At 39.8% G+C, this 22,101-nt stretch overlaps 2 protein-coding genes across 2 annotated transcripts; one reads left to right on the top strand and one right to left on the bottom strand.

Moving 5' to 3' along the window:
• Positions 1-699: 699 nt before the first annotated feature.
• On the bottom strand, positions 700-10,909 carry EIF2S1 (eukaryotic translation initiation factor 2 subunit alpha). Its single transcript, XM_063331816.1, has 8 exons — positions 10,814-10,909; positions 8,630-8,871; positions 7,009-7,088; positions 6,406-6,557; positions 4,159-4,265; positions 2,264-2,361; positions 1,194-1,337; positions 700-886 (listed from the first exon to the last, which is right to left on the bottom strand). The coding sequence occupies exons 2-8, from the start codon at positions 8,868-8,870 to the stop codon at positions 761-763; spliced, it is 948 nt and encodes a 315-aa protein (XP_063187886.1). The 5' UTR covers position 8,871; positions 10,814-10,909; the 3' UTR covers positions 700-760.
• A 216-nt stretch (positions 10,910-11,125) lies between these two features.
• Positions 11,126-21,763, top strand: ATP6V1D (ATPase H+ transporting V1 subunit D). Its single transcript, XM_063331817.1, has 9 exons — positions 11,126-11,335; positions 14,194-14,311; positions 15,496-15,575; positions 16,989-17,056; positions 17,698-17,742; positions 18,210-18,313; positions 18,733-18,799; positions 20,251-20,329; positions 20,981-21,763. The coding sequence occupies exons 1-9, from the start codon at positions 11,295-11,297 to the stop codon at positions 21,120-21,122; spliced, it is 744 nt and encodes a 247-aa protein (XP_063187887.1). The 5' UTR covers positions 11,126-11,294; the 3' UTR covers positions 21,123-21,763.
• Positions 21,764-22,101: the final 338 nt, after the last annotated feature.

Raw genomic sequence — 22,101 nt, 5'->3', positions numbered from 1 at the left:
TATTCACCTACAGGAGTAAAGTCCAACTCTATGTAATTTTTAATTTATCAGCTATGTTTATTGGAATGGTAACAAGCTATTTTCAAAGTTTTCAAGTTCTTAGTCCTTAAACACAGATGATAAACAATGGAAATGCTCTTTTAAACAAGTCTGCGTCAACAAACTTGCAAGAAAAACATTTTGTTCCATTCATTCTTGGCTTGATTTAAAGCAAACAATAGAAAGACCTTTCAACCTTAAAGGGGAGTCACCCACTGATCATACGCTTCCAGGCTTTATGTTCACACCACTCTAGGCCATGTGACAAAAGAGGAAAAAAAAATAAATAAAATCTTGGAGTTACATAGCCCAGAAATTTATTGAATATTTGCTCAAATACATTCTGTATAGAACTGTTCAGCTCGCTTGGTTTTGGTGCTCCCAGAAAAGATTATTAACAGATGCACTGAGCTGCAATCACCAATTAGGAATTGTTATGTATGAAAATGTTAAGCATGGGGCTGTAACCTCCTTCTGGTCAGATCTGTGTCTTGAATTTGACTAGGCATCTTCCCTTCCCAAAAAAGGATTAAATTTGTGTAAGTTGCTGCATCAAATGTTATTTAGAAGAGCCCTTCACATATTGGTCTTTTCAAAATGGTAAAACACTTCAAGTATTTGCATTTGAAGTTTTCAATACTGGAAACGTTTAGTCCAGAGTGTTTGCAATGGGGTCTTTAATTTTTCATATGGTCTGCCGCTTCTAAATATCCCAGAATATTTAGTCTTCAGTTTTGGCTTCCATTTCCTCAGCATCATCATCCCCATCCACTTCAGCATTTTCCCTCTCCAGTCTTTCCAACTGCCTTGCAAGCTCAGTCTCATCTGTGTCAGTAACCACCTTAGGCTGAAAAAAAAATCCAAAACAGAACACATGGTAAACTGTCATTAAGAATGACCATATATATTTGTAGGCTCTGATCCTACATAAAGAGCAAGAGATAAAATACATCCTGAAGTCACACAATAAACCCCAGAAAAATTAGAATTTTTTGCTATTTGTTTAAGAAATACCATAGTTTAGGGTTCTTTTTGGTTTCTTAATACCTTTTTGCTAAAATTTCTCCTAGCACTACCAATCTTGCTCTACTTCAAAAACGTTGTGAGGAAAAAAGAAATAATAAATCACATTTTAGAATGTAATGTGTTCTTACCTCCATCTGCACATTAAAGACACCCCTCTTCTCCTCAATTTTTTCTTTAATTACAGCCATGGCTTGATTTAGAACAGACAGTCCTTCAGTTCTCTCCAGTGTTGTTGTAGTCATCACATAACGAGGAGGGGCTATTAGATTAATCTATCACATTGTAGGGATTGGGGGGGAAAAAAAAAGGAAAAAAGCAAACTCAGTAACAAAAACAAAGAAAGAAAAATCTGAAAAGCAAAGTGAGCAACAATATTCTGAATGTACAATTCACAGAAGAGGAAGAAACATTTTTCCACTAAAAAAACCCTTTCTAAAAGTATAAACAATTTGGACAGAAATCGCGGACAAGAAAGTGCACAACCTGCCCAATTTCCAACATCAACATCAGTTATTTCTGCAAAGTATGTCTATTTAGACAAATATTTTTAAGCGGAGAGAATATCCACTTTGCCTATCAGTAAAACAGCCAATCACATAATTTTTCGGTTAAAAGACTGTGACAACCAATACGTTGTTTTTTGTTGTGGCTGTTTTGTTTTTTTTAAGATGACTGAAAAAATAAACTTTTCCTTTTGTTACAAGAAACCATTTTCAAAGGAGGAAGTACTTCCAAATTTTTTTCAAAAACACTTATTCAGTAATGCACTCAATATTCTAAAATTGTTGGATAGCAAAAACTAGGCCTGGGTAGAGTGGCCATTCTAGCAACACTCAAACATATGTGGACCAAACGTTCCTTTCCTTACATAAGCCCAAACCACACACTGACAATAAAATTTGCTGCTCCCTACCTAAGACTGCATAAAGGAGCAGTCGGTATGTAGTGTGCCAATTCTAGACTTTAATAAACTGAACAGAATAAATACAGCTTCTTGAGCTTGGGAAGCCACAGCACAGTCATAGCACAGAGCGCTGAAAGGCAGTGTGTTACGTACCCGCTAGAGAAGAATCAGAAAGCAAGCACCTGGCTTCCCAGACTCAGCTACGTGATTGTGACTACTGCAATTGCATGCTACTGGTACCTGAGGACATCAGAAAACTTTGCTTTTGACTTCATTATTAAGACAAACACTTACTTTAATGGGCATGTTCTCCGTGGAACAGTTCAAGCCTGCTCTCAAAGCTTCTTTTACTGCATCTATGCCTTCATAACCATAACAGGCAACCTCAATATCTAGGACAGAAGAATACAAATAATAAAACTTCAAAGTTACCAAAAAGTGTAGCATCTTTAAAGCTTTTTAACTTAAACTTTAATAAAGCTTTTGAGCACCCAATGTTTATCCACAATGAGAGCTTCAGTAACTCCTAAAGCCGAGGAAAGTATTTCACTTTCTTGACTTGTAAGTTGAAGTAAAAGTCTTCATAAATTCTTTAGATGTACAGCATTTTACATTGTGGTTTGAAAAGCCAAGATATGAAATTATATATCCACATTCACTCACCTCTCACCCAATAAACTCAATGGGAATAATTATGTATTTCATATTGAGAAATGAAAATATAAAAGCAATAAATACCAGAGAAAATGAAAGATCTATCAGGAAGAACGAAACTTCAAAACCAGCACATCCACAAATTCAAGGAATTCTGCCAGCAATTACAACAGAGGCATCACTTGAGAAGCACTGGAATTATCTTTATTTATTTATTAATTTTAAGGTAAGTTATATTAACATATAGTTAAAGCAATACTTAGCTATAACTTTTTGTAGATGTTTGGAAATTAAGGCGTAGACTAGTGCTGGTCACATCTGTAACGCCCCGAATAGTCTAAAGACAAAGATTTCTTTACCTATATAGCAATGATGCAAGACCAAGCTACACAGAGAAATTAGTCCCACTTCCAGGTGGCTAGCAACAACCTGCTAATTCTCAAGCTATCATAAACAAATTCACAGAACGGTGTACCAGGCAGCCTCAGGATGAGAGTACAAGCCAATGGAAAATTTCTACACTTGCTTTGAAGACAAAATTAAAAACAACTTAGACCATCACAACAAAATAGGCAAGATGAAGGAAGTACGAGAACATGCTTGTCAAGTAACTTTAGTTTCAAAACTAATGAACTGCTATTTATGTTAGCAATTTCATTCTTTGTGGCAATCAAATCCCACTTACATTTTTGAAGTCTATGTTAACTCATGGCGATCTAAAGTAGGGTAAAGGAACTTTCCATTACCTTACTTTTTGCACTCTCTCCTTGACTTCACTGTCCTGTGGATATGACTTATCTTTGCTTCTCTTGAGAGTAATCAACAAGTGCCAATGTTCTTCAATATACCCTTGCAGAGCAGAGGCAATTTCTCAATCTAGTTAAAAAATGTGACTCTGCTACATTGACTGTGTGGTTAACGGCAAGCATGCTTTTAGTCTGTTCGGTTAGCTGTATAACCAAATTTACAGTTTTAACGTATGCCTTCTTAAGTAGTGCAGTCATGTGCTTTTTCTGCCTGCACTGAGCTAATAAGGGACAAACGAGCTCATGCATTTTACGAATACGTTAGAGACTTGCTAGGCTTCAGCTAATATATCCTGCTGAATGGTTTGCAATCAACCAGTTAGAAACACACCCAAAGGAAAGTCATAACTATTTTCACATGTTCATGGACAAGCGGGTAAGACATATGCCCGAGCTGTGCTGACAGAGATCAACCATCCTGTTAAGGAACCAAAAAAATGTAACATTTTGAATAATGAAAAAGAGTATTGTGGATGCAGTAGTAACTTTAAAAATATTTAAATTCATTGTGCACCAGTGCAATACGACAGACTGCATTACAAGATAGAATTTACACAGGCATTCTGCAAGTAATCTTTGGTTAAGGTGTCTCAATTCTGGAAGTACAGTTCCACTCAAATATCAGCACTACCAACACTAGTTTTAACGGAATTTATAATTTGCAACAAGATACGTTAACTTGACTTGGAGTGTCAAGACACGTTCAGTGAACACCTGGAAGGAACTTACCAGCTCGGATTTTGACTGCTTGTGGTGTCAGACGTCTGTTAATATTGTCAATCAATACACGCCTCTCTTCCTCTGTCAGATCTAGGCTATCCAGGATTGCAGGGTCTCTGAGCCAAGCAAAGCAATGTTACAGAAGTTACACTGAAGCAGAATACAGCACAACACTAACTTCTGGTACTACTTCAATATTATTAGGCATAATCACAGAAATCTTCCAGGCAATGAAAACAGGGAAATTTCTTAAGATTTCACTGAAACATTGGAAGAAAATAAACACATCTATCTCCAAAGTTTTTTTCTGTTGGAAGCACTTAACAGCAAAGCAGAGAAGTAGTTCACTCAGTCTGTTCCTGGAAGGAAACATCTGAATTAGTTTATTTTTTAATTTATTTTTTTTTTTAATGAAAGTAAAGACTTCTGTCCAGCTCCATTTGTACATGATACACAGAGTGGGAAAAATATCTAGCTGCTTGGTATTTATGTTCTCCCCGATGTGATGATAAACCCATATTGCATGAAAGAATCCATGATGAATCTGAGGTTTTCGAATTATTTTAGCATTTTGTTCAAACACAAGATTTTTGTCATTCTACTAAGTAATCTATACTCATACCATGTTATTCTGTACTCCTTTTTAACAGTGACTGAATCACAGACAGACACTTAGCTGCTGGCTACATTCTTGGCTAAAGAATTTAAAATTCAGAGATCACAGAGGCAAACTCATCTGCTGTTTATCGATAGAAATTATCAGCTTTTGTTTGAAGAAGTGGTACCAATTCTCTTTATTGCTGTATAAATTTTATCCAAAATATAGCTGAAACAGAGACTACAACCAGAAAGCTCCTCACAAAAATTGCTCCTGTTCTTCAGAGACAGGAGTTAGAGCTCTCTGAAAAGCAATACCAGGTCACCTACAATACTACTAGCAGGCAAACATGAACTAATACAGCCCAAAACACAGAGGCAGTACTGGAGACTGGTCTCTGCTGCTAATAAAATGTCATCTTTCATGATTTTATATACTGAGTGTAGATAGTAGAAGGGCCACACGTAAGCAAACAGAATCCAGAAATATGAAATTTTTTTTGCACATTAAAAATAGCAACCCATGTGACAGAAGTTATTTATTGAACACGCAAATTCTGTTTCTTCATTTACAATGTATTCTGTTAAATCTTCAAGTTACTTTCATGAGCATTTGTTGGGCATTCAACATATAAGTCCTGGATGTTTAATTTTTAACAATGAGAGGGTAAATATACTTTAAAATTTTGCCGCAGGTATCCTGCTGTGTGAAAACCCAACACACTAATCCTCAGTACAGCACATTTCTAAAGGTTTATTATTGCCATCTAGTGTTCAACTCCAGTTCATCAAGTTTATGTGCTATAAAAGAGCAAATTTGGAAATGTTTATTGAGAAATCTATTTTTGGATTGCCAATTTCATGACAGAATCTTTAGAAGGAAACCAAACAGGTTAGTTCTGAGAGCAAATTAAAATACCAGACTTCATAAAAAATTAAGAGCAACCTATCTCTGTGAACATTCCCTTAGCATCACAATTTCCATCTCTTTCTGTTCATAATTCCATTTATAAATTCATGATCCCAATCCCATTCTTTAACTGTGGAAGTATAGCAAAGTAACAAACCAGCACATTGCATTTAAAAAAGAAAAATTCTGACTGTGCAGTGGAAGAGTGACAGTTAGCTGTGAGTAGAAGTATCTTCAGCCACAGAACTAGGTATGTTTGATAACATCTGCTTGGAACTAAGAACAGGCAAATTCTGACAGACAAACCAAGATCAGTGCTTCTTCTGTTAGAAATGTCACAGGCTCATCTCTATCAATAGAAATCTCTCCAGTATTTGTAATCACATGTTTCTTTTACACTTAAAAGATAGTATTCACCGATGCCTCAGTATTTCTCCACATCAAATTGAATTACTGCTTTTAAAAACCTGACATACACAGAGTGGCAGACTCAAAGATGGATAAAAACAAGTCAACCCTGAGCCTTCTTCCTCTAGAGCACTGAAGAAAGCAATAAGACAGAGAAACCTACAATAAGCAACTGGAAGACTGATATAAAAATTTACTAAGTTTAATTGACCAGTACATTCTACATATCAACTCTAAAAAAATACAAAAGAAACCTCGAAAAGAATAATATGATGGATCTAGTCCAGGAACAGATCTGTAATTATGAAATAAACCCCTAGAAGAAGAAAAGATGTCCTTACGAGACTGCATGCTTGAATGCATCATAAGCACCATATCCTGGTCTTTTGTACTTGTCATCAAATACCCAGGCAGTTCTCTGGAACAGACTCTCAAGCTGCTCATCCTTAGTGTACTCCAAGACTTCAGCAACATGGCGAAGGATGCTGTAAACCTTGAACACAAAAGGGGTGTTAAAAATACCCCAAACAAATACCAAAAACAAAGAAAAATTTAGAATCAAAACTAGTATTAATGGTAAGCCGCCTACTCAGAAGCATAAGACCACACAGTAGTAATGGTGGGATTCAATGCCTTAAACTACCTGCATGCCTTTTCAATAAAATTTGTCCACAGTGTGCTAAACCAGTACATACTTTTGTATTTCTGATCATTTAAATATACCCCTTTACATCACAAATTTTCAACTGACATCTTACTTAATCTATTCATTAATTAAGAGGCAGTTTACCAGAGCACTCATGGACAACTGAACTTATATGTATTTGCATGAGTAAGTGAGAATCAGAGAACAATATTTTCGTGTTATCTTATGTCTATGCATTTTGCGTGCTCAGGAAAGAAGCTGGCAACACACAGTGCTTGAATATAGCAAACCAACTTACAGTCTTCGATTTTGTGAATTTGTCTTCACATTTGATTGCCTCCTCTGGAGAAACTCTTCTTTTTGACAAGTCAATATAACCTACCGGGGAAAAACATTTTGAAAGTGTCAGGCATTGCACAAACTACATCTAAGTGCTTCAGAAGAAGTCTAATTGCTGCATAAAAAGAAGAAACACTCTGGTTCAGGATATGCCCCTTGCCTACAAATATCTCTCTGTTGCTACAGAGAGTAACATAACCAAACCATAATGAATTTGATCAAATCATGATTCAAATTAGGATATTAAATTATTCTTTCAACTGTAAATACTTACAACAGCAAATCTTTTGCACAGCGTTCTTTAAAATTACTGATTTAATGTTTTCTCTGCAAACTTGGAAGAAATTGTCATAATATTTCAGCAATCAGTGATCCATTTTTATGCTGCTGTATACAGTTTTGGCAAAAAACATAGCAGCATACAACAAACAAGTTCGATTCCTATATTTTGTACTGCTCGACTCCATTTCATTCAATGTCAGCACTCCATCAGTTTAGCTCTGAACATTTTCCTAACAAAGTAGGCCTGGCCTCAAATTCTGACTCTAACTCCCTGGATACCTTTTTGGAAGAACTGTCTGTAAAGAAATTCTCTTGAACTATTTCTTAGTAAATTTGAAAAGGCCTCCACCTACTCCTCGCAAACTATACGTTCCCCAAAAGATTCAATAAAGACCACTATGTGAATTCTAGACGTGTTTCTCTGTTAATATGAGAATGAAAAAGAGGAAGTATTCTTTCACTAGAGATGCTGGGAAACTTATTTCACTTCAGGTCTATCTGAAATAAGTTTCTTCTTGTCTTTCCTCTCTGTTTTTTCTTATCCTGTCATTCATTACATAATCTCAGAGTTAACTGCAGTTTCATAAGTTTTCTAGAAAAGCATACTACTTGAAAAACATGGTACCAACAGTCAGGTTTCTAGGAGATGTGCTCAGTGTTTATTTTTATTTTTTCTTTTTACCTGCATATAGATTTTAAGGATTGAATGGAAAGGTATTATCAAAATCCAACATGTTCTAACTAGAAAATATATTAAAAAAACCTTTATAGAGTAGAAGATTCAGATGTTGAGAAGACAGGAAAAGACAAAACTGCCTGTACAATCTCAACCTGTAACCTACAGAACTCATGTAGTACAATAATTACATACAAGCCATCTATTCTAAAGCCAAGGTTCAAGACTTGTTAATGAACAGGATGGACTGTGAGCATTAAATGCTCACCATTTTGATTTTTATCTCTACATCAGATGACCCTTCTCTTCCATTAAGAGTTAGAAAATCTACATAGATATAAAAAGAAAATTCCACTTCACTACGGTTTCTTGATCAAACATTGAGCTGGTGAGGACCCACTTAAGCAAGTCTTTACTGATGTGATTGACCTCCATTAACCCGATTCCCAAAGGACTCAGAGGAACGATCATAAATATCAGATGGCACGATGATGGTCTACTTTGCTTAAGCACCTTAAAAGAAGAACCCCTGGCAAAATCAAGGAATACCTAAGCCATGTAGTTTATCTGCACTGCTTTCTATGAATTCTACCTTGATATAACCCACAGTATCCCCAAATACCTTTCTCTTTATCAACTCTTATGACCACCACGCATTCATTCCTCCCGATGCGGATGAGTTTGTTTATGGAACGAATACGTCTTCTGGATAGCTCACTGAGAAGGATCATGCCTTCAATGTTGTTGTACTCCAGAAGGCTGACGTAGGCTCCCATTTCGGCAATGGACCGAACGTTGACCATCACTACATCTTCCACCTCTGGAAATTTATGCTGGTAGAATCTACAGCTTAGTCCTGGCATTCTAGAATTTGAGCATAAAGACACAAAGATGTTATTTCACAGTACGTCACTGACTTCTCCAAACATGGTAAAAACTAGTATGGACTAGTGAGGACAGAGAGGAACGCTGGTACAAAAAATTACAAATTAGGATAAGGCTTGTGCAGTTCATATTTAAGTTTTAATAGAAATTAAACAATAAATTAACTAGTATTTTAGTATTACCACAACCATTTGCTAAGATGCTAATTTTTTGCATTGAAGTAGAAAAAGCTTGCTACCCAGACCTTATTATCCACCTAAACTGTCATATTACCTATCCATAGCTAGACAGAAGAGACTTCAAGTGGTGAAAAGGTGGCACTGCACACCTTGCATTTATCTACATTCATGAGGGTGTGTAAAATTTTAAATCAGATTTTAACAGGAGCACATGGGAGAGAAGCCTGCAGTGCTCACGAAGGCATTTGTATGCACATAGTAAGAGAGCACGTGGGAGGCTGAGAAAATACAAGGTAGAGTGAAGCTTCTGTGGTACTGAGAAGGAAGAGACTCTACACTCCAGAAGATTTCTTTCTAAACTCAGCACATGATATTTGGAAGAATCCTGTAAGACCTGCTCCAGAGGCCACCTGTCAGCAAAGAAAGCAAAGGCAATAATCAGAAGATAGAACTAGCTTAACATGTATGAAGCACTAAAAAAGAAAAAAATCCACCCTCCAACATATAGCTAGTCAGTCAGGAGGAAAAAAAAAAAACCCTGAATACCAGAACAGGAGTCTTTCCCTATACATTGAAAAAAAAGTACAAAATTAATGCTTCATAATCACATAGTGAACTGCTTCATTTTCCTGATGATGAATCCACATAGTCATCAGTGCTAACCAGGTTAGTTCAATTCCTTTTGTCGATGCCTAAAAGTTCCATACAGAAAGCTTCCTACAGAAGTAAGAGCTTAAGATGCTGAGTCAAATGCATGACTCCGTCAGGTGGTTTATTCTGTTCACCATTGTGAAGTTTTACCCTTGATCTTTATACCAGTGCTAACGCTTTCTAGCTATATGAGAATTTAAAAAGAGAGTAAGGTGGTAACGCTAAGCACTACATACACATGACCATACAATTCAGAAGACTCTGTCCAACCTTATTTCCATTCTTAACTTTCAGAAAGGGGAAATACAGACTAGTAAAATATTATAAAAACACTCTAAGTTTATATAACAGGTTTTGTATAACTTCATATAATTTGAAGCTGAACAAAGAACTCCAAGATTAAAAACTTTACAGTTTGCTTTTCTAGTCTACTGAATGCAGTTCAGCTCAATCCTGCATCTTGTCTTATAGGATACAGAGTAAAGATATATTGCAAAGCAACAAACCCCAACCAGAGCAAGAAAGAATGGACAAACGCTGCTCTGCTCCTCTCTCCTTCGACATAAGCTCTTTACTTTGGCTTTCTGTGGGAAGACAGCGCTAGGAACCGCCTTCCCAAGACGCTAGAAACGCCTCAGCAAAGGTTTAAGTCCCCACGGCCGCGCAAGTCTCTGCGCAAACCGGCGAAAATGGAGTAACTTCTGACCAGCGACCCCTCCGGCGGCCGGAGCGCGGCTGACACAGGCAACGCCCAGGGAGAGCCGCAGCACCGGAGAAGCGAAGCGGTCCCCAAGGCGGCGACAGCGGCTGCCGGGCCGGAAAGGGCCCCTCTCTGCCACAGCCAAGGGCGAGAGGCGGGCCGGCCCCACGGGGAGCGCGGCCCGGGGAGCTCGCAGCGGCGGAGCCGGTCCCTCCCTCCCACCCGACTCGGGCCCAAGCGCCCGGGCCCGGCCCTCCGCCGCGCCGCGTCCCCTCCCGATACGGCGGGCCCGCAGCGGTCCCAGCCAGGAGCAGCCGCGGCCCGGCCGTGCGGCGGGACCGGACCCAGGCTCCGGGGCGTGGCGCGAGCGGCGGCGCGGCGCCGCCGGTACCTGGCAACGGTCGAGGGGGTCCCGGAGTCTCGCGCTGGTCCCGCTCCTGCCTCAGCGTGCGCCTGGCCGCCGCCGCCCCCACTGCGCAGGCGCCAACCCGCCCCGCTCCCGCGCCGCCGCACGCCATAGGCCAGCCCCGCTCCCCCCCAGGACCATAGAGTCTCAGCGCCGAGACAGACGGCTGCCCTTTGCTAGAGCGCCCTCACCCGGGACCGGGCGCTGAGAGACACGCGGGCGGACAGAGTCAGAGTCCTCCGAGTGTCACAAACAGACCCGGCAGCCAGGCACGTCGCTTCCTTCCCTCTGACGGGGGACACGTGACGACAGGCGGGCGGGGGGAGGACCGCGGCGGCATCCGGGTGCTCCCTCCGCCGGGGCGCCGCCTGGCGCGGGGGCGGGGACAGCGGCGCCGCGTCACGTGAGGCCGGCGGCGGCGGCGGTGGTGACAGCGGCGACAGCCGGAGCGGGCCCCGCCGCCACCATGTCGGGCAAGGACCGCATCGAGATCTTCCCCTCGCGGATGTGAGTGCCCGCCGGGCCGGGCTGGGCCGGGCCGGTGCCCCGAGCGCAGCGGCGGGGGCGGGTTAGCGGCGAGGCGGGCGCGGCGGGGGCTCGGGGCCGGGGCCGGGGCCGGGCAAGGCGCCGTAGAGGCAGAACTCTCCGGGTGGGCTCCGGCATGTTCGCTGTGCAACCCTACAGGCTTGGGGCAGAGTGGCTGGAGAGCTGCCCGGCGGAAAAGGACCTGGGGGTGTTGGTCAACAGCCGGCTGAATATGAGCCAGCAGTGTGCCCGGGTGGGCAAGAAGGCCAACAGCATCCCGGCCTGTATCAGGAACAGTGTGGCCAGCAGGACTAGGGAAGTGATCGTCCCCCTGTACTGGGCACTGGTGAGGCCCCACCTCGAGTACTGTGTCCAGTTTCGGGTCTCTCACTACAAAAAAAGACATTGGGGTGCTGGAGTGTGTCCAGAGAAGGGCAATGCAGCCAGTGAGGGGTCTGGAGAGCAAGTCTTATGAGGAGCGGCTGAGGGAGCTGGGGTTGTTCAGCCTGGAGAAAAGGAGGCTGAGGGGAGACCTTATCGCGCTCTACAACTACCTGAAAGGAGGTCGTAGCCAGGTGGGGGTTGGTCTCTTCTCCCAAGTAACAGGCGAAAGGATAAGAGGAAACGGCCTCAGATTGTGCCAGGGGAGGTTTAGATGGGATATTAGAAAAAATTTCTTCACAATACTGCTATACTTGTCCATAAAGTGTTAAAAAAAAAGGAAGTAAAATGTGTAAAGTACAGTGGACAGTCAAGTCATTTTCCAGATCCTGACAGCAGACTATTTGTCATGAAGTCAGATGTCTCCTGACAAGGCTTAAAAAGCTGCCAACTTTGGAACGAACACAAACAAGTGAAACTGATCTGCTAATAAAATTGCTGTTTTAATAATGCTGTTCAGTTTCTCTTCAGAACTCTCCAGGACAGAAAGACTTTGCCTCAAGGTGAAAGGCTGTTTCAAATCTTGCACAAAATTGGTTTGATGCCTGGCTGTAGTCTTTATAAAAAGGTGCCTTGCAGGACAGAAAACCTCAAATGTAAAATACTAATTATTACCCCATGTATGAGCTCAGGACACATGAAGTAACAGTTTATATGGCAAGATTAATACTTTACATGGTAAAGGTTCTGTTTTGAAACTTAGTTCAGAAATAAATTATTGCATATGCTGCCATCTGGTTTCACTCCTGCTCTTCGATAGTGCACTTTTCATTCAGTTTCCATGTCCAAGGAGGAGGTACTTCAGTCACTTTTTAAAAGTATGTGGTTTTGTGAGCTGATATGTCATTGTGGCAAGAAGGTGGTGATATACAAAGGCTTAATATTTAGAAGCCCTGTTTCAAAAATGAGGCAATAGACCAGTAATGTGGGTGATGTTTTGATAGGAATGTAATTAGGATGGTAAAATAAAGATGGCCTGCCTCTGCAACGTTTGTTTTTTTTATTTTGTTAACTGACAGAACAGAATTTCGCAAGGTCTGGGGTTTTTTTTGTGTTTTTTTTTTTCTTTCTTTATGAAGTGGCTTGCTGGTATAGCCTCTTCTGTGCTGGATATGATCAATTACAGAAGCTGCCCGGTCTCCTTGACAGTAAAGTCTCCTTGACAGTAAACAAGACTTTGTTTAGTGGACGCTCAGAGGCTGTGAAATCTTGCTTGAACTAGAAGGTCAGACCGTCTCTGGCAGGTGATGAACAGAGTGAACTAGTTCAAGGTGGTGACAGAGACCTGCCTGTTGTGAAAGTAAAGCTGCCTTTTTACTCTTTAACTCTTTTATCATAAACATTCAGAAAGTATTTGTGCTTTTCAGTTATAAGTATTTGGTAGACATTAATGGAGCTACTCTCATCACACGCCAGTAGATGTGGAAAGTAGTGGATTCCAATGTGTAGGCAGAATCTTAATTATACTTAGTTTTTCCAAGGTCAGAGAGGAAGTGTATAAGGCTTCTATTCACACAGAGGTGACTGGAGTATTGTCCTTTGTGTGTAGTGACTGCATGTACAAAGTGGTAGCTTATATTAGCACAGGTTGTGGTTTTTGTAGTATAGCTCCTGCTATTCTAGTTGTCTTAAATCAAAAAGATTCTTCAAATTAAAATATACTCCACAGCAGACAGGGAAGCAAGGTTTGGCTCCTTCTTCAGTTCCTAATTCTGTATGAGAAAGCTCTAAGCGTGCTATTGGAACTAAAGGATATACAATGCTACAGCTAGTTTACTAATGTCTGTTTTAAACTGGTGCTACTTCTGATTGTCTTAAATAGCTTGTAAGTCCCCTGTGCAGCATATGAAGACATGGAATCATGGTACTTTCTGACTTTCTTTAAACCAGAACGTACAGCTGCTGTTATCTTGTTGCTCTGTAAAATCAGAACACAGCATCCAACAGTTATGATCATGCGAAGAATTTGCTGTGTGGTCTGATTTTGAGAAGATGACATAGCAGTGAAAGCTTAAAAGCAATACCGGTGTCACACTGACAGTGGACATTTGGGGTAGTTTGATTTCTGGTGCATTTCTGGTACTTGTAAGTCATCAAGAAAAATGAAAACTCTTATTTCCTATTATGAAAGCGCTGAAAAATGACTTGTCAATTTTCTATGACCTTTGACTTTGCAGATAATAACCTTGTAATTTTCATTGATGATGGAGATAAATATAATAAATTTCCTTGATTTAAAATGGGAATATAAAATTCTATCCTGAACTGGCCATCCTGTGTTGATGTTTCTTGGTTGCTTTGTAATTTCAGTCATGTCCGTGTCAGGAAACTTTGCATAAGTTTTTTCCTAACCCCTTCAGATGATGCAGGATGTTTTTATTTATTCTTCTATTTAACAGGGCTCAGACCATCATGAAGGCACGTTTGAAAGGAGCCCAAACAGGTCGTAACCTCTTGAAGAAAAAATCTGATGCTTTGACACTTCGATTCAGGCAGATCCTTAAGAAAATTATTGAGGTAGGTAAATCAGAATTTTCTTCTGTTTGGCTTACTTTCTTTGAAATCTGTGTGTTCTGTCAGTTGTGCATTTCTGTTCTGCTAACTTCACTAGGTAGGCTGGAATGTAGGACAACTTTGTGGATACCTGCTTTTTCTAAGTGAGGCTATTGAGGACAGATGAGCAGAATTATGTTTTCCTGGCTGCAGTGATATAGAATTTTTGTAAGAGTTAATATTCTTCACCTCTTTCCAACTAGTCCTAGGCTCTGCTGTGTGTCCCGAGTTCCCTATCATCTCTTCTACATTACAGGGAATTTGCTCTGATGCTGCAAAATACTTTCAGAGTAGATTTAACATGTTCTATAGCCCCTTTTTTGTTGCTTTATTTAGCGTGGGAGAATACTGCAGATCTGTAACGTTTCCTGCATGACCAGATACACTAGAAAGGAGAAGTTTTGTCCAGGTGGAACTTGTTCCTTTATGAAGAAACACTGAGTCCTCCTTCCTTTGCAACATGAACGACAAATCTGAGATAGTCAGTAGAGCCTAATATGGCTTGTTCTGTTCTGCCGTACTAGCTGGGTTCTGGTTGTACTGCGTTGGCTGGAACTGCTATGATATCCATGGTTAGCTGGAGTGCTTTGTTGTCATGCTGTAGACAAGCTCTTGGCACTCTGTCTCTTGTTTCCTATAGACTGCCTAATACACAAAGGCTCTTGCTTCTCAATAGCATGGTTTTTTTTAGCTACAAAGGCTTCAAATGTGTAAAAATCAATCAAAAATGGTGTAGGAGGAGAGCGCAGTTCACAAAGCCACATACTTCTGTACGTTGAAAAACAACTTCAGCTGTCTCGGTATTCAGTACAATATGAAGTAAGAGTGTTTTCCTACTGAGCCGTTTTATTGTTGTGATTTAACCTCCAGGTAGTAGAATTTTATGATTCTTAAGACAGACCAGTCTTTTTCTATTTCTGTGAGTTCTACTCTGGGTCAGTGAAACAGCGGAAATATTTCTTTTTTTGCCAGTCACCTGGGAATTACGATTTGCAGTTTGAGAGTAAACTACCCGTACAGGACTTTCTCACTCTCTTAAATTTCTCATGCTTCTCTTTATGCTGTTCGTTATTTATCCTGGAAAAGGAGTAATGATGATGTGCCTTGTGTTTGCTGCCTCTTTTTTTTTCTTTTCTTTTAAAAAACAGACTAAGATGCTGATGGGTGAGGTGATGAGAGAAGCTGCCTTTTCACTTGCTGAGGCAAAGTTTACAGCAGGAGATTTCAGGTGAGGATTGCTGACCTTGTGGATGTCCTACCCATGGGAAAGGGCAATCAGCAAATGGTTGATTTCTTTTTTGGAGAAAAAGTAAAATTCTTAAATGCACTTTAAAAAGGTTAAAAAAAAAGAAGACAGTGAACAAAGTAGTACAGGATGAACTGAATTCCATTAGATAAAGGTCGGAGACATCACTGAAGGTGAGAGATAATTTGCATGATGAAAATGTGTACTCCATCAGAAGCTAAACAAAGTGGAAAGATTAACAGAACTTACTTTACACAAAAATCCTTGATTTGAGAAGTTGTTGCTTTTTGCAGCTTGGAATCTAAAACATAGGGAAACAAAAACTTATAGCAGAGTATTGGACCATTTATTATTTTGATCTTTCTTGTGAATTTGAGGGCCGGATGTAACGTGAGTGATTTTCTTCTAGTAAGTCATACAGAAATTTTACTAATTGTTCTAACCTCCTGTATCATCGACCTCTCGTCTCATCTGGGCTAGTAAGGGCTGTATGTGAAAGGGGAAACAAATCTTTTTCCTCCAGTTGGGTATTTTTTTCATTGTATTTTAGTAAATTTCAGTTCTAACTAGAGTGTTTGTGTAATTCATTCAAGTGGGTGTAGATTTTGTGGAATAAAGTTGGGCAACTGTTACTGATTCAGCAGATGGTACTAGCGATTAACGGGGAAGAACCAAGTGATCAGACACAGCGGTAAGCTCTGTGCTGCTGGAGAAAAGTCTTTTTGCCCTTTCATTTGGATGGGGTGCTGTTTCCTGACCTAACCAGTCACAGTGTTTAGCTGTAAACAGTAGTCAGATTCCACCCTGTAAGCAAACAGTACTTCACTAGAAGAGTTGGCTGTAGTGGCCTGTTCTTGTAAGACCTTAAGACACTTTAGAATTCTTCATGATTGTTGTACAAGCTTAAGTTTGTCAATATGATAGAGTTAGCGGATAAACAAACTTGTAACTGTTCTGAAAGAACAAACACATACAAACTCAAATAAACAAAATGTTGTGGCGTTGGTCTGCATTAAAGCCTTAAGACTCCTTCACTTTTATTGGGGAAAAAAGTCCCACAGGTTGATTAGACTCAATGTTATTAAAATATTTTAAAGTAATTTGCCAGATAACTGTCTAGTTTTTGGCTATGCTTTGTATGCTTGGTCTAAGAAATTTCTAAAGTTACATTTCACAGACTCTGCATCTTGTACGTTTCCAAACATTGCTGGAAACCTGTTTCTTTCAAAGCTTCTGTGTTAGCTTCGAAGTCTGCGCAATAAATTGCAGAGAGAACTGAGCTGAAGATAATCTCCAAATCTTTACAGCTATTTGATAACTGCGTCATCTTGTATCTAATGACTTAATGAGCCACTTCACCTTTCCTGAATAAGATCTATGTTTTCTTCCTTACAGTACCACTGTGATCCAAAATGTGAACAAAGCTCAAGTCAAGATCAGAACTAAAAAAGACAACGTAGCAGGTGATTTTTCTAGACTATGAGTATTTCAACGCTTAAGTTAATTGTGGGAGTAGACTCTGAAATATGCAGGAATGTATCCAAACACACAGTAGGAACACTTGTAATCTGCTGGTCTTTTTCACATACAGCAGATAATTTTTATACTTAGTTATTTACCTCTCATAAAATTAAATGAGTGTGTGTAACCTGCAGTCCAATTTCTAGATTTTCAGACAAAGAATAACTTCCGTAGAGCTTTACTGAAAAATACATTAGGAAATTAAGTATCAAAAATTAAGTAAGTTTCAGGAAATTAAATATCAGTAATTGTCTATGAAGAAAACAAGAAAGATAAATGAGGATTGAATGCTTAAAAACACTCCTTAAGCACAGGGATAAAACTGAACACTGAATAAACTGTAATGCTTCCCTGAATTTTTCATTTGCCTAGATCTTTGTGATCTCAATACAATTCTGAATTTTCATATTAAGATGTCAGAACCAGCATGACTTAATCATTCCAAGCAATATAGGAAGATTTTGGAAACCAAACTTCTGAGCTTACATAATTTATTAGAAGCAAATGGGGTAAAAGTGAATTGTACTTAATAAATCTGTAACCCTTTATGTCTCTTACCTGCATTCTTGTTCACTTCTGTCAGGTGTAACCTTGCCAGTTTTTGAGCATTACCAGGAAGGAGGCGACAGTAAGTGCAAAACAAGCATTTTCTACCTTGCATATACCTAAGGCTATTCTATGCTAATACAAAAACATTTATCATGTCATGTCTTGTTGGTAAGTCAGTTGACATCATAGGCATAGGTGTACTTACTCTATGATGCTTTTCCCTGTTCCTGTGACATGGAGGGATTATTAGAGACTATAATGGATTTTAATTTCCCAAATCAGTGAACTTTTCAGATGAGGAGGCAGCTTGTCTTCAATTACCAGGTTTTGAGACTGGTCGGTCTTACTGTGGACATGAACAACAATGATCTATAGTAACATAAACCACTATAAAGACAATTTGTTAATGGACAAAGGCCTTAGCTTACCATTTGCTGAGCCGTCTGTATTCCTGCAGTCTGTAAAGTACTAATCTTCATCTAGTAAGAAAACACCATAGTAGCAATAGCAACAAATACTACTTGGTGGTTTGTGGGGTTTTTTCAGGCTATGAGCTGACTGGCTTGGCCAGAGGTGGAGAACAGCTGGCTAAGCTGAAGAGGAACTATGCCAAAGCTGTGGAGCTGCTTGTGGAACTGGCCTCCTTACAGGTTGGTGGGAGGAAGAAAAAGGAGGAGATCGTTGGTTTCTCGCTGTTTTGAAACGAAAGTAAAATAGTCTTCGTAGTATAATACTTTGAGCTGTATTATACTGCTTTAGTCCTAGCGCTGTAAAGTTGCAAACCTTTTTCAGCCATAAAACACAGTTCTATTACTGCTTCCAAGAAGTCCTCATTCCTTAATGCTAAGAAGAAACTTTATTTGGAGAGTTGGTATTTGTAACTGCTGATGTGTAGTGTTCAGCAGGCTACTGACATTAGTAGAAAAAATTTTGTTTCTATCAAGAATGTAGTCTGTAATGCTACATTATAGGCTTTGGCTTTCAAGTGCTATTTGTCTTTGTGTATAGAATTGATGGAAATGCTGAATTTACCTTATTATGTATTAATTATTTAATCCTATTCCATCAGACATCCTTTATTACTTTGGATGAAGCCATTAAAATAACAAACAGACGTGTGAATGCAATTGAACATGGTGAGTATTTTTCCATTTGGGATGCGTCATATATTTCTGTCTCCGTGTAGGATGAGGAGCAGGGTCATGGAAGCCAATCTTCTTTTGACTGCTTTCTTGTTAGAATTTCTAACTAGTTCAAGAACTCTTCAGAAAGCATAATAATAAAGCATATTGCAAGTAAGAACAAAAATTAAAAGCCCAATGGAATGGACTGGATATGCAAACGTGAGAAAGTAATCAGGAAGCTGCATTGAGAACCTATAGAACAAAGATTGCACAAACACATTCTGGAGTCTGCTTGTGACTTTGACTTATTTGGTCAAGTCTGTTGACTAGAAACAAAAGACAGGATCTTTCTGTGTGTGAAGATGTTCCGATAGCTAGCATAATAGCTTTTAAAACTGTAATGGTGGCATCCAGTGGAGAGCTGGTGAATTTTGTTGGTTTTGGATGGGATTGCAGAGTAGGCATCCAGAGAGAAATCTTGGTAACCTATTCAGGTTTGTGTTACAGGAAATGGAACGGTCCTAACATCAATACTCTGGTATTTTTCTTTCATCTGAATTGCTTATCCTTCATGTTCTTATTTGTAAATTTGTTTCTTGCAATTTCTTAAGTATTACCTATGTACAATATTGCGGCGATTCCTTTTGCTGCAGTATCCAGGGTGCTTTTCATAATTTCAAGTGCCTTTTCCTAGTCGTTGATAGCTCAGATTTAATGATCTTTGCGTGTATGCAATAACTTAGTTCAGTATGTTATTCTAAACTGGCCTTTTCAGTACTGTTTTCCATAGACTTGTTCCTTTGAATGTACAGGCCTTATCTGCACCTTATCACTCCGCAAATTTGACTGTAGAAAAGGTTTCGTCCGCAGCCTTCAAATTAACTTTGGTAGTGCTGGTAACAGCTTTCTCCTTTCAGAAAGTGTTTCTGACACATAGTTTGCCCAGTTGGGTGTTAAAGCTTTGTTGAATGTTATATCTCTTCCCTTGTGAGGGTGTTATATTTGGATATTTGTTTTCATGATGGATTTTTTCAGAGATCATCATTCTGTCAGTGGAAGTGCCATATTGAACAGAAGTGTCTGAAAGAACCTGATGGAAGAACATAGCTTTAATTCAAATCTTGCCCACCTCTTGCAGGATTTTTTTAACCACTTCCATGGGGAAAAAGAACCTTATAAACAATCAGGGATCAGTGCTTACTGATTCCATTGTAGCTTTCAAAAGAACATGCTGTGGGAGATTCTGTGATGCTCGGAGTCCTAGCTTAGTCCTGGACTTAATGAAGAAAATAATGACATGTACTTGTCCATAATGAAACAGCATGATCTTCCATGAAAGACGTATAAATTTCCCCTAGCCAAAAGAATTACTAGATTGACTTTAAACAACCATCTGTGCACTGCGTTAGACAAATGGCTAATATAACAGGAGCCCAAAAGTTTCCTTATTTATATTTTTTTAGTGATTATTCCCAGGATCGAGCGCACTCTTTCTTACATCATCACAGAACTGGACGAACGAGAACGAGAGGAATTCTACAGGTAAATATCTGGAACAAGACTAGACTGGTCTCTTTCTCAAATACACCATTCCTCAGAAGGGACTGAGGAGAACTATTCACCAAATCTGGCAGCAAACACTGTTAAACATGACCTGGTTCTTACTGCACATTGAGTTTCCAGAGCTGGGCACTTGGAGATCTGCAGTTACTTGTCTGAAAGTTACAAATGGATCCCTACCACTAGGACATACATAGTTGTCCTTACCATTCCTGCAGAGGGAATGATGTGATACAGTACACTGAGGTGTTCTGCTTTAAGGACACCTCTGCCATAGAGGTCAGTGTTCTGGGCTACCTGAAGCAAAGATGTCAAGCAAGCCTGAAATAAATTAAAGGAGAATTAAATTAACTTCATTAAAGACAAGCAAAGTTGTATAATGCAGTGCTTAAGGTCAAGAATATAATTTATTGTTTAGATGAAGAAATGCATTAATCTGCAGAGATGAAGGTTTTCAATGGCAGCAGCTAGCAGTAAAAGCCTTTTGTCATCTGTTACAAGGATTTTCGTTTCCTGGGGACCTTCTCCAGGCAGCTTTACCATATCTCCAAGTTGTATGGCATCTTTGCTGCTAGCCTGTTTTATGAAAACACCATGTTTGCTTTCACAGATAAACCACATTTCTCTTCACAGGTTAAAGAAGATCCAGGAAAAGAAAAAAGTATTGAAAGAAAAATCTGAGAAAGAACGGGAGCTGCGGCGGGCTGCTGGTGGGGAACACGAACCAGCCAACCTCTTAGCAGAAGAGAAGGATGAAGACCTTCTCTTTGAGTAACCCAGCACAGTTGTTGTATATGGAGCAGGGGACCCAGAATACAGGAGGTCCAGTTGCAATATAATTCAGGACATGTTGCCTAAATTATACTTACGTGGCTTCTCAGTTGGTGTATAAATATTGAATTGAATGGATTGTGGATTTCTCCTGGGAGATTAGAAATCTGGGAACTTGACTGCAGCATACGAGGAAAAGGAGATATGAGTCAGGTGCTTTACTGTCAGGAAAGCCTTCTACTGTGTATTCAGCCTGTTTCTTCACATAGTAGGAATGACTGTCCATAGGTGTGGTTTTTGCAGGATGGCTCTGGATTTACCTAATGAGGTTCCTCTTTAATTGCTCCCCTTCCTTGTGTAAGCAGAGGAAAAATCTTATTTAGGGCGGGAGATGCATGTAACACTTTTTACTGCTGAACTATTAATGTTCAAGTTGCTTAAAGCAGGTATCGGTACAGCTGAAGTCAGATGTCAGTAAAGACAACTCTGGTTTTCTAACCTGTTGATGAAATCCACAGTCTTCTGTGATTTATTTTTGTTGCACGATTGTTACCATTGGCTTAAAACATCTATGTTTTTGATTAGAGGTTCTGCCAACTTGTGTACTGTCTGTGCTAGAAGGAAGTAAAAATTTTAAGTGTTAAATATCTGGTGTCTGGCTCAATTTGCTAGAAGATGGTGGTCTTAAAAGCTTGTCATGTTGACCTCTGCTTCATCCCCTACCCCCAACTTAGAACCCACACTGGGCACATCGCTTTTCAGCCTGTGCCCACATTCACTTAACCTTTACTAATGCTTTAGATAAGTAACCAAGGAGAAGTGGCTCCCTCCTGTCACAAACACACACAAACTCTTCTCAACTATCCAGTGAGATGTTGCTCCAAATCTTCATTGCAACCAGTAGGTTGGCAAGCAAGGCGGGGTTGAATGTACAGTAACGCATCCCTTCTGCGATTCTTCACATCCGTTGCTGATCAGGGGAG

Source organism: Chroicocephalus ridibundus, chromosome 4, assembly GCF_963924245.1.
Source record: "Chroicocephalus ridibundus chromosome 4, bChrRid1.1, whole genome shotgun sequence".
Classification (NCBI taxonomy): Eukaryota; Metazoa; Chordata; class Aves; order Charadriiformes; family Laridae; genus Chroicocephalus; species Chroicocephalus ridibundus.
This window is presented reverse-complemented; position numbering and strand designations above follow the sequence as displayed.

Bases quoted from the DNA above. Each gene is read 5' to 3' on its own strand.
- EIF2S1 (XM_063331816.1), bottom strand. From the start codon at position 8,870: ATGCCAGGACTAAGCTGTAGATTCTACCAGCATAAATTTCCAGAGGTG. The intron at 6,558-7,008 runs GTAAGTTGGTTT...TTTGTGTTCAAG, and splicing joins AATTCACAAAATCGAAGACT to GTTTACAGCATCCTTCGCCA. The intron at 4,266-6,405 runs GTAAGGACATCT...TGCTTGGCTCAG, and splicing joins GCATTCAAGCATGCAGTCTC to AGACCCTGCAATCCTGGATA.
- ATP6V1D (XM_063331817.1), top strand. From the start codon at position 11,295: ATGTCGGGCAAGGACCGCATCGAGATCTTCCCCTCGCGGAT. The intron at 14,312-15,495 runs GTAGGTAAATCA...TTTAAAAAACAG, and splicing joins TCCTTAAGAAAATTATTGAG to ACTAAGATGCTGATGGGTGA. The intron at 18,800-20,250 runs GTGAGTATTTTT...ATATTTTTTTAG, and splicing joins TGTGAATGCAATTGAACATG to TGATTATTCCCAGGATCGAG.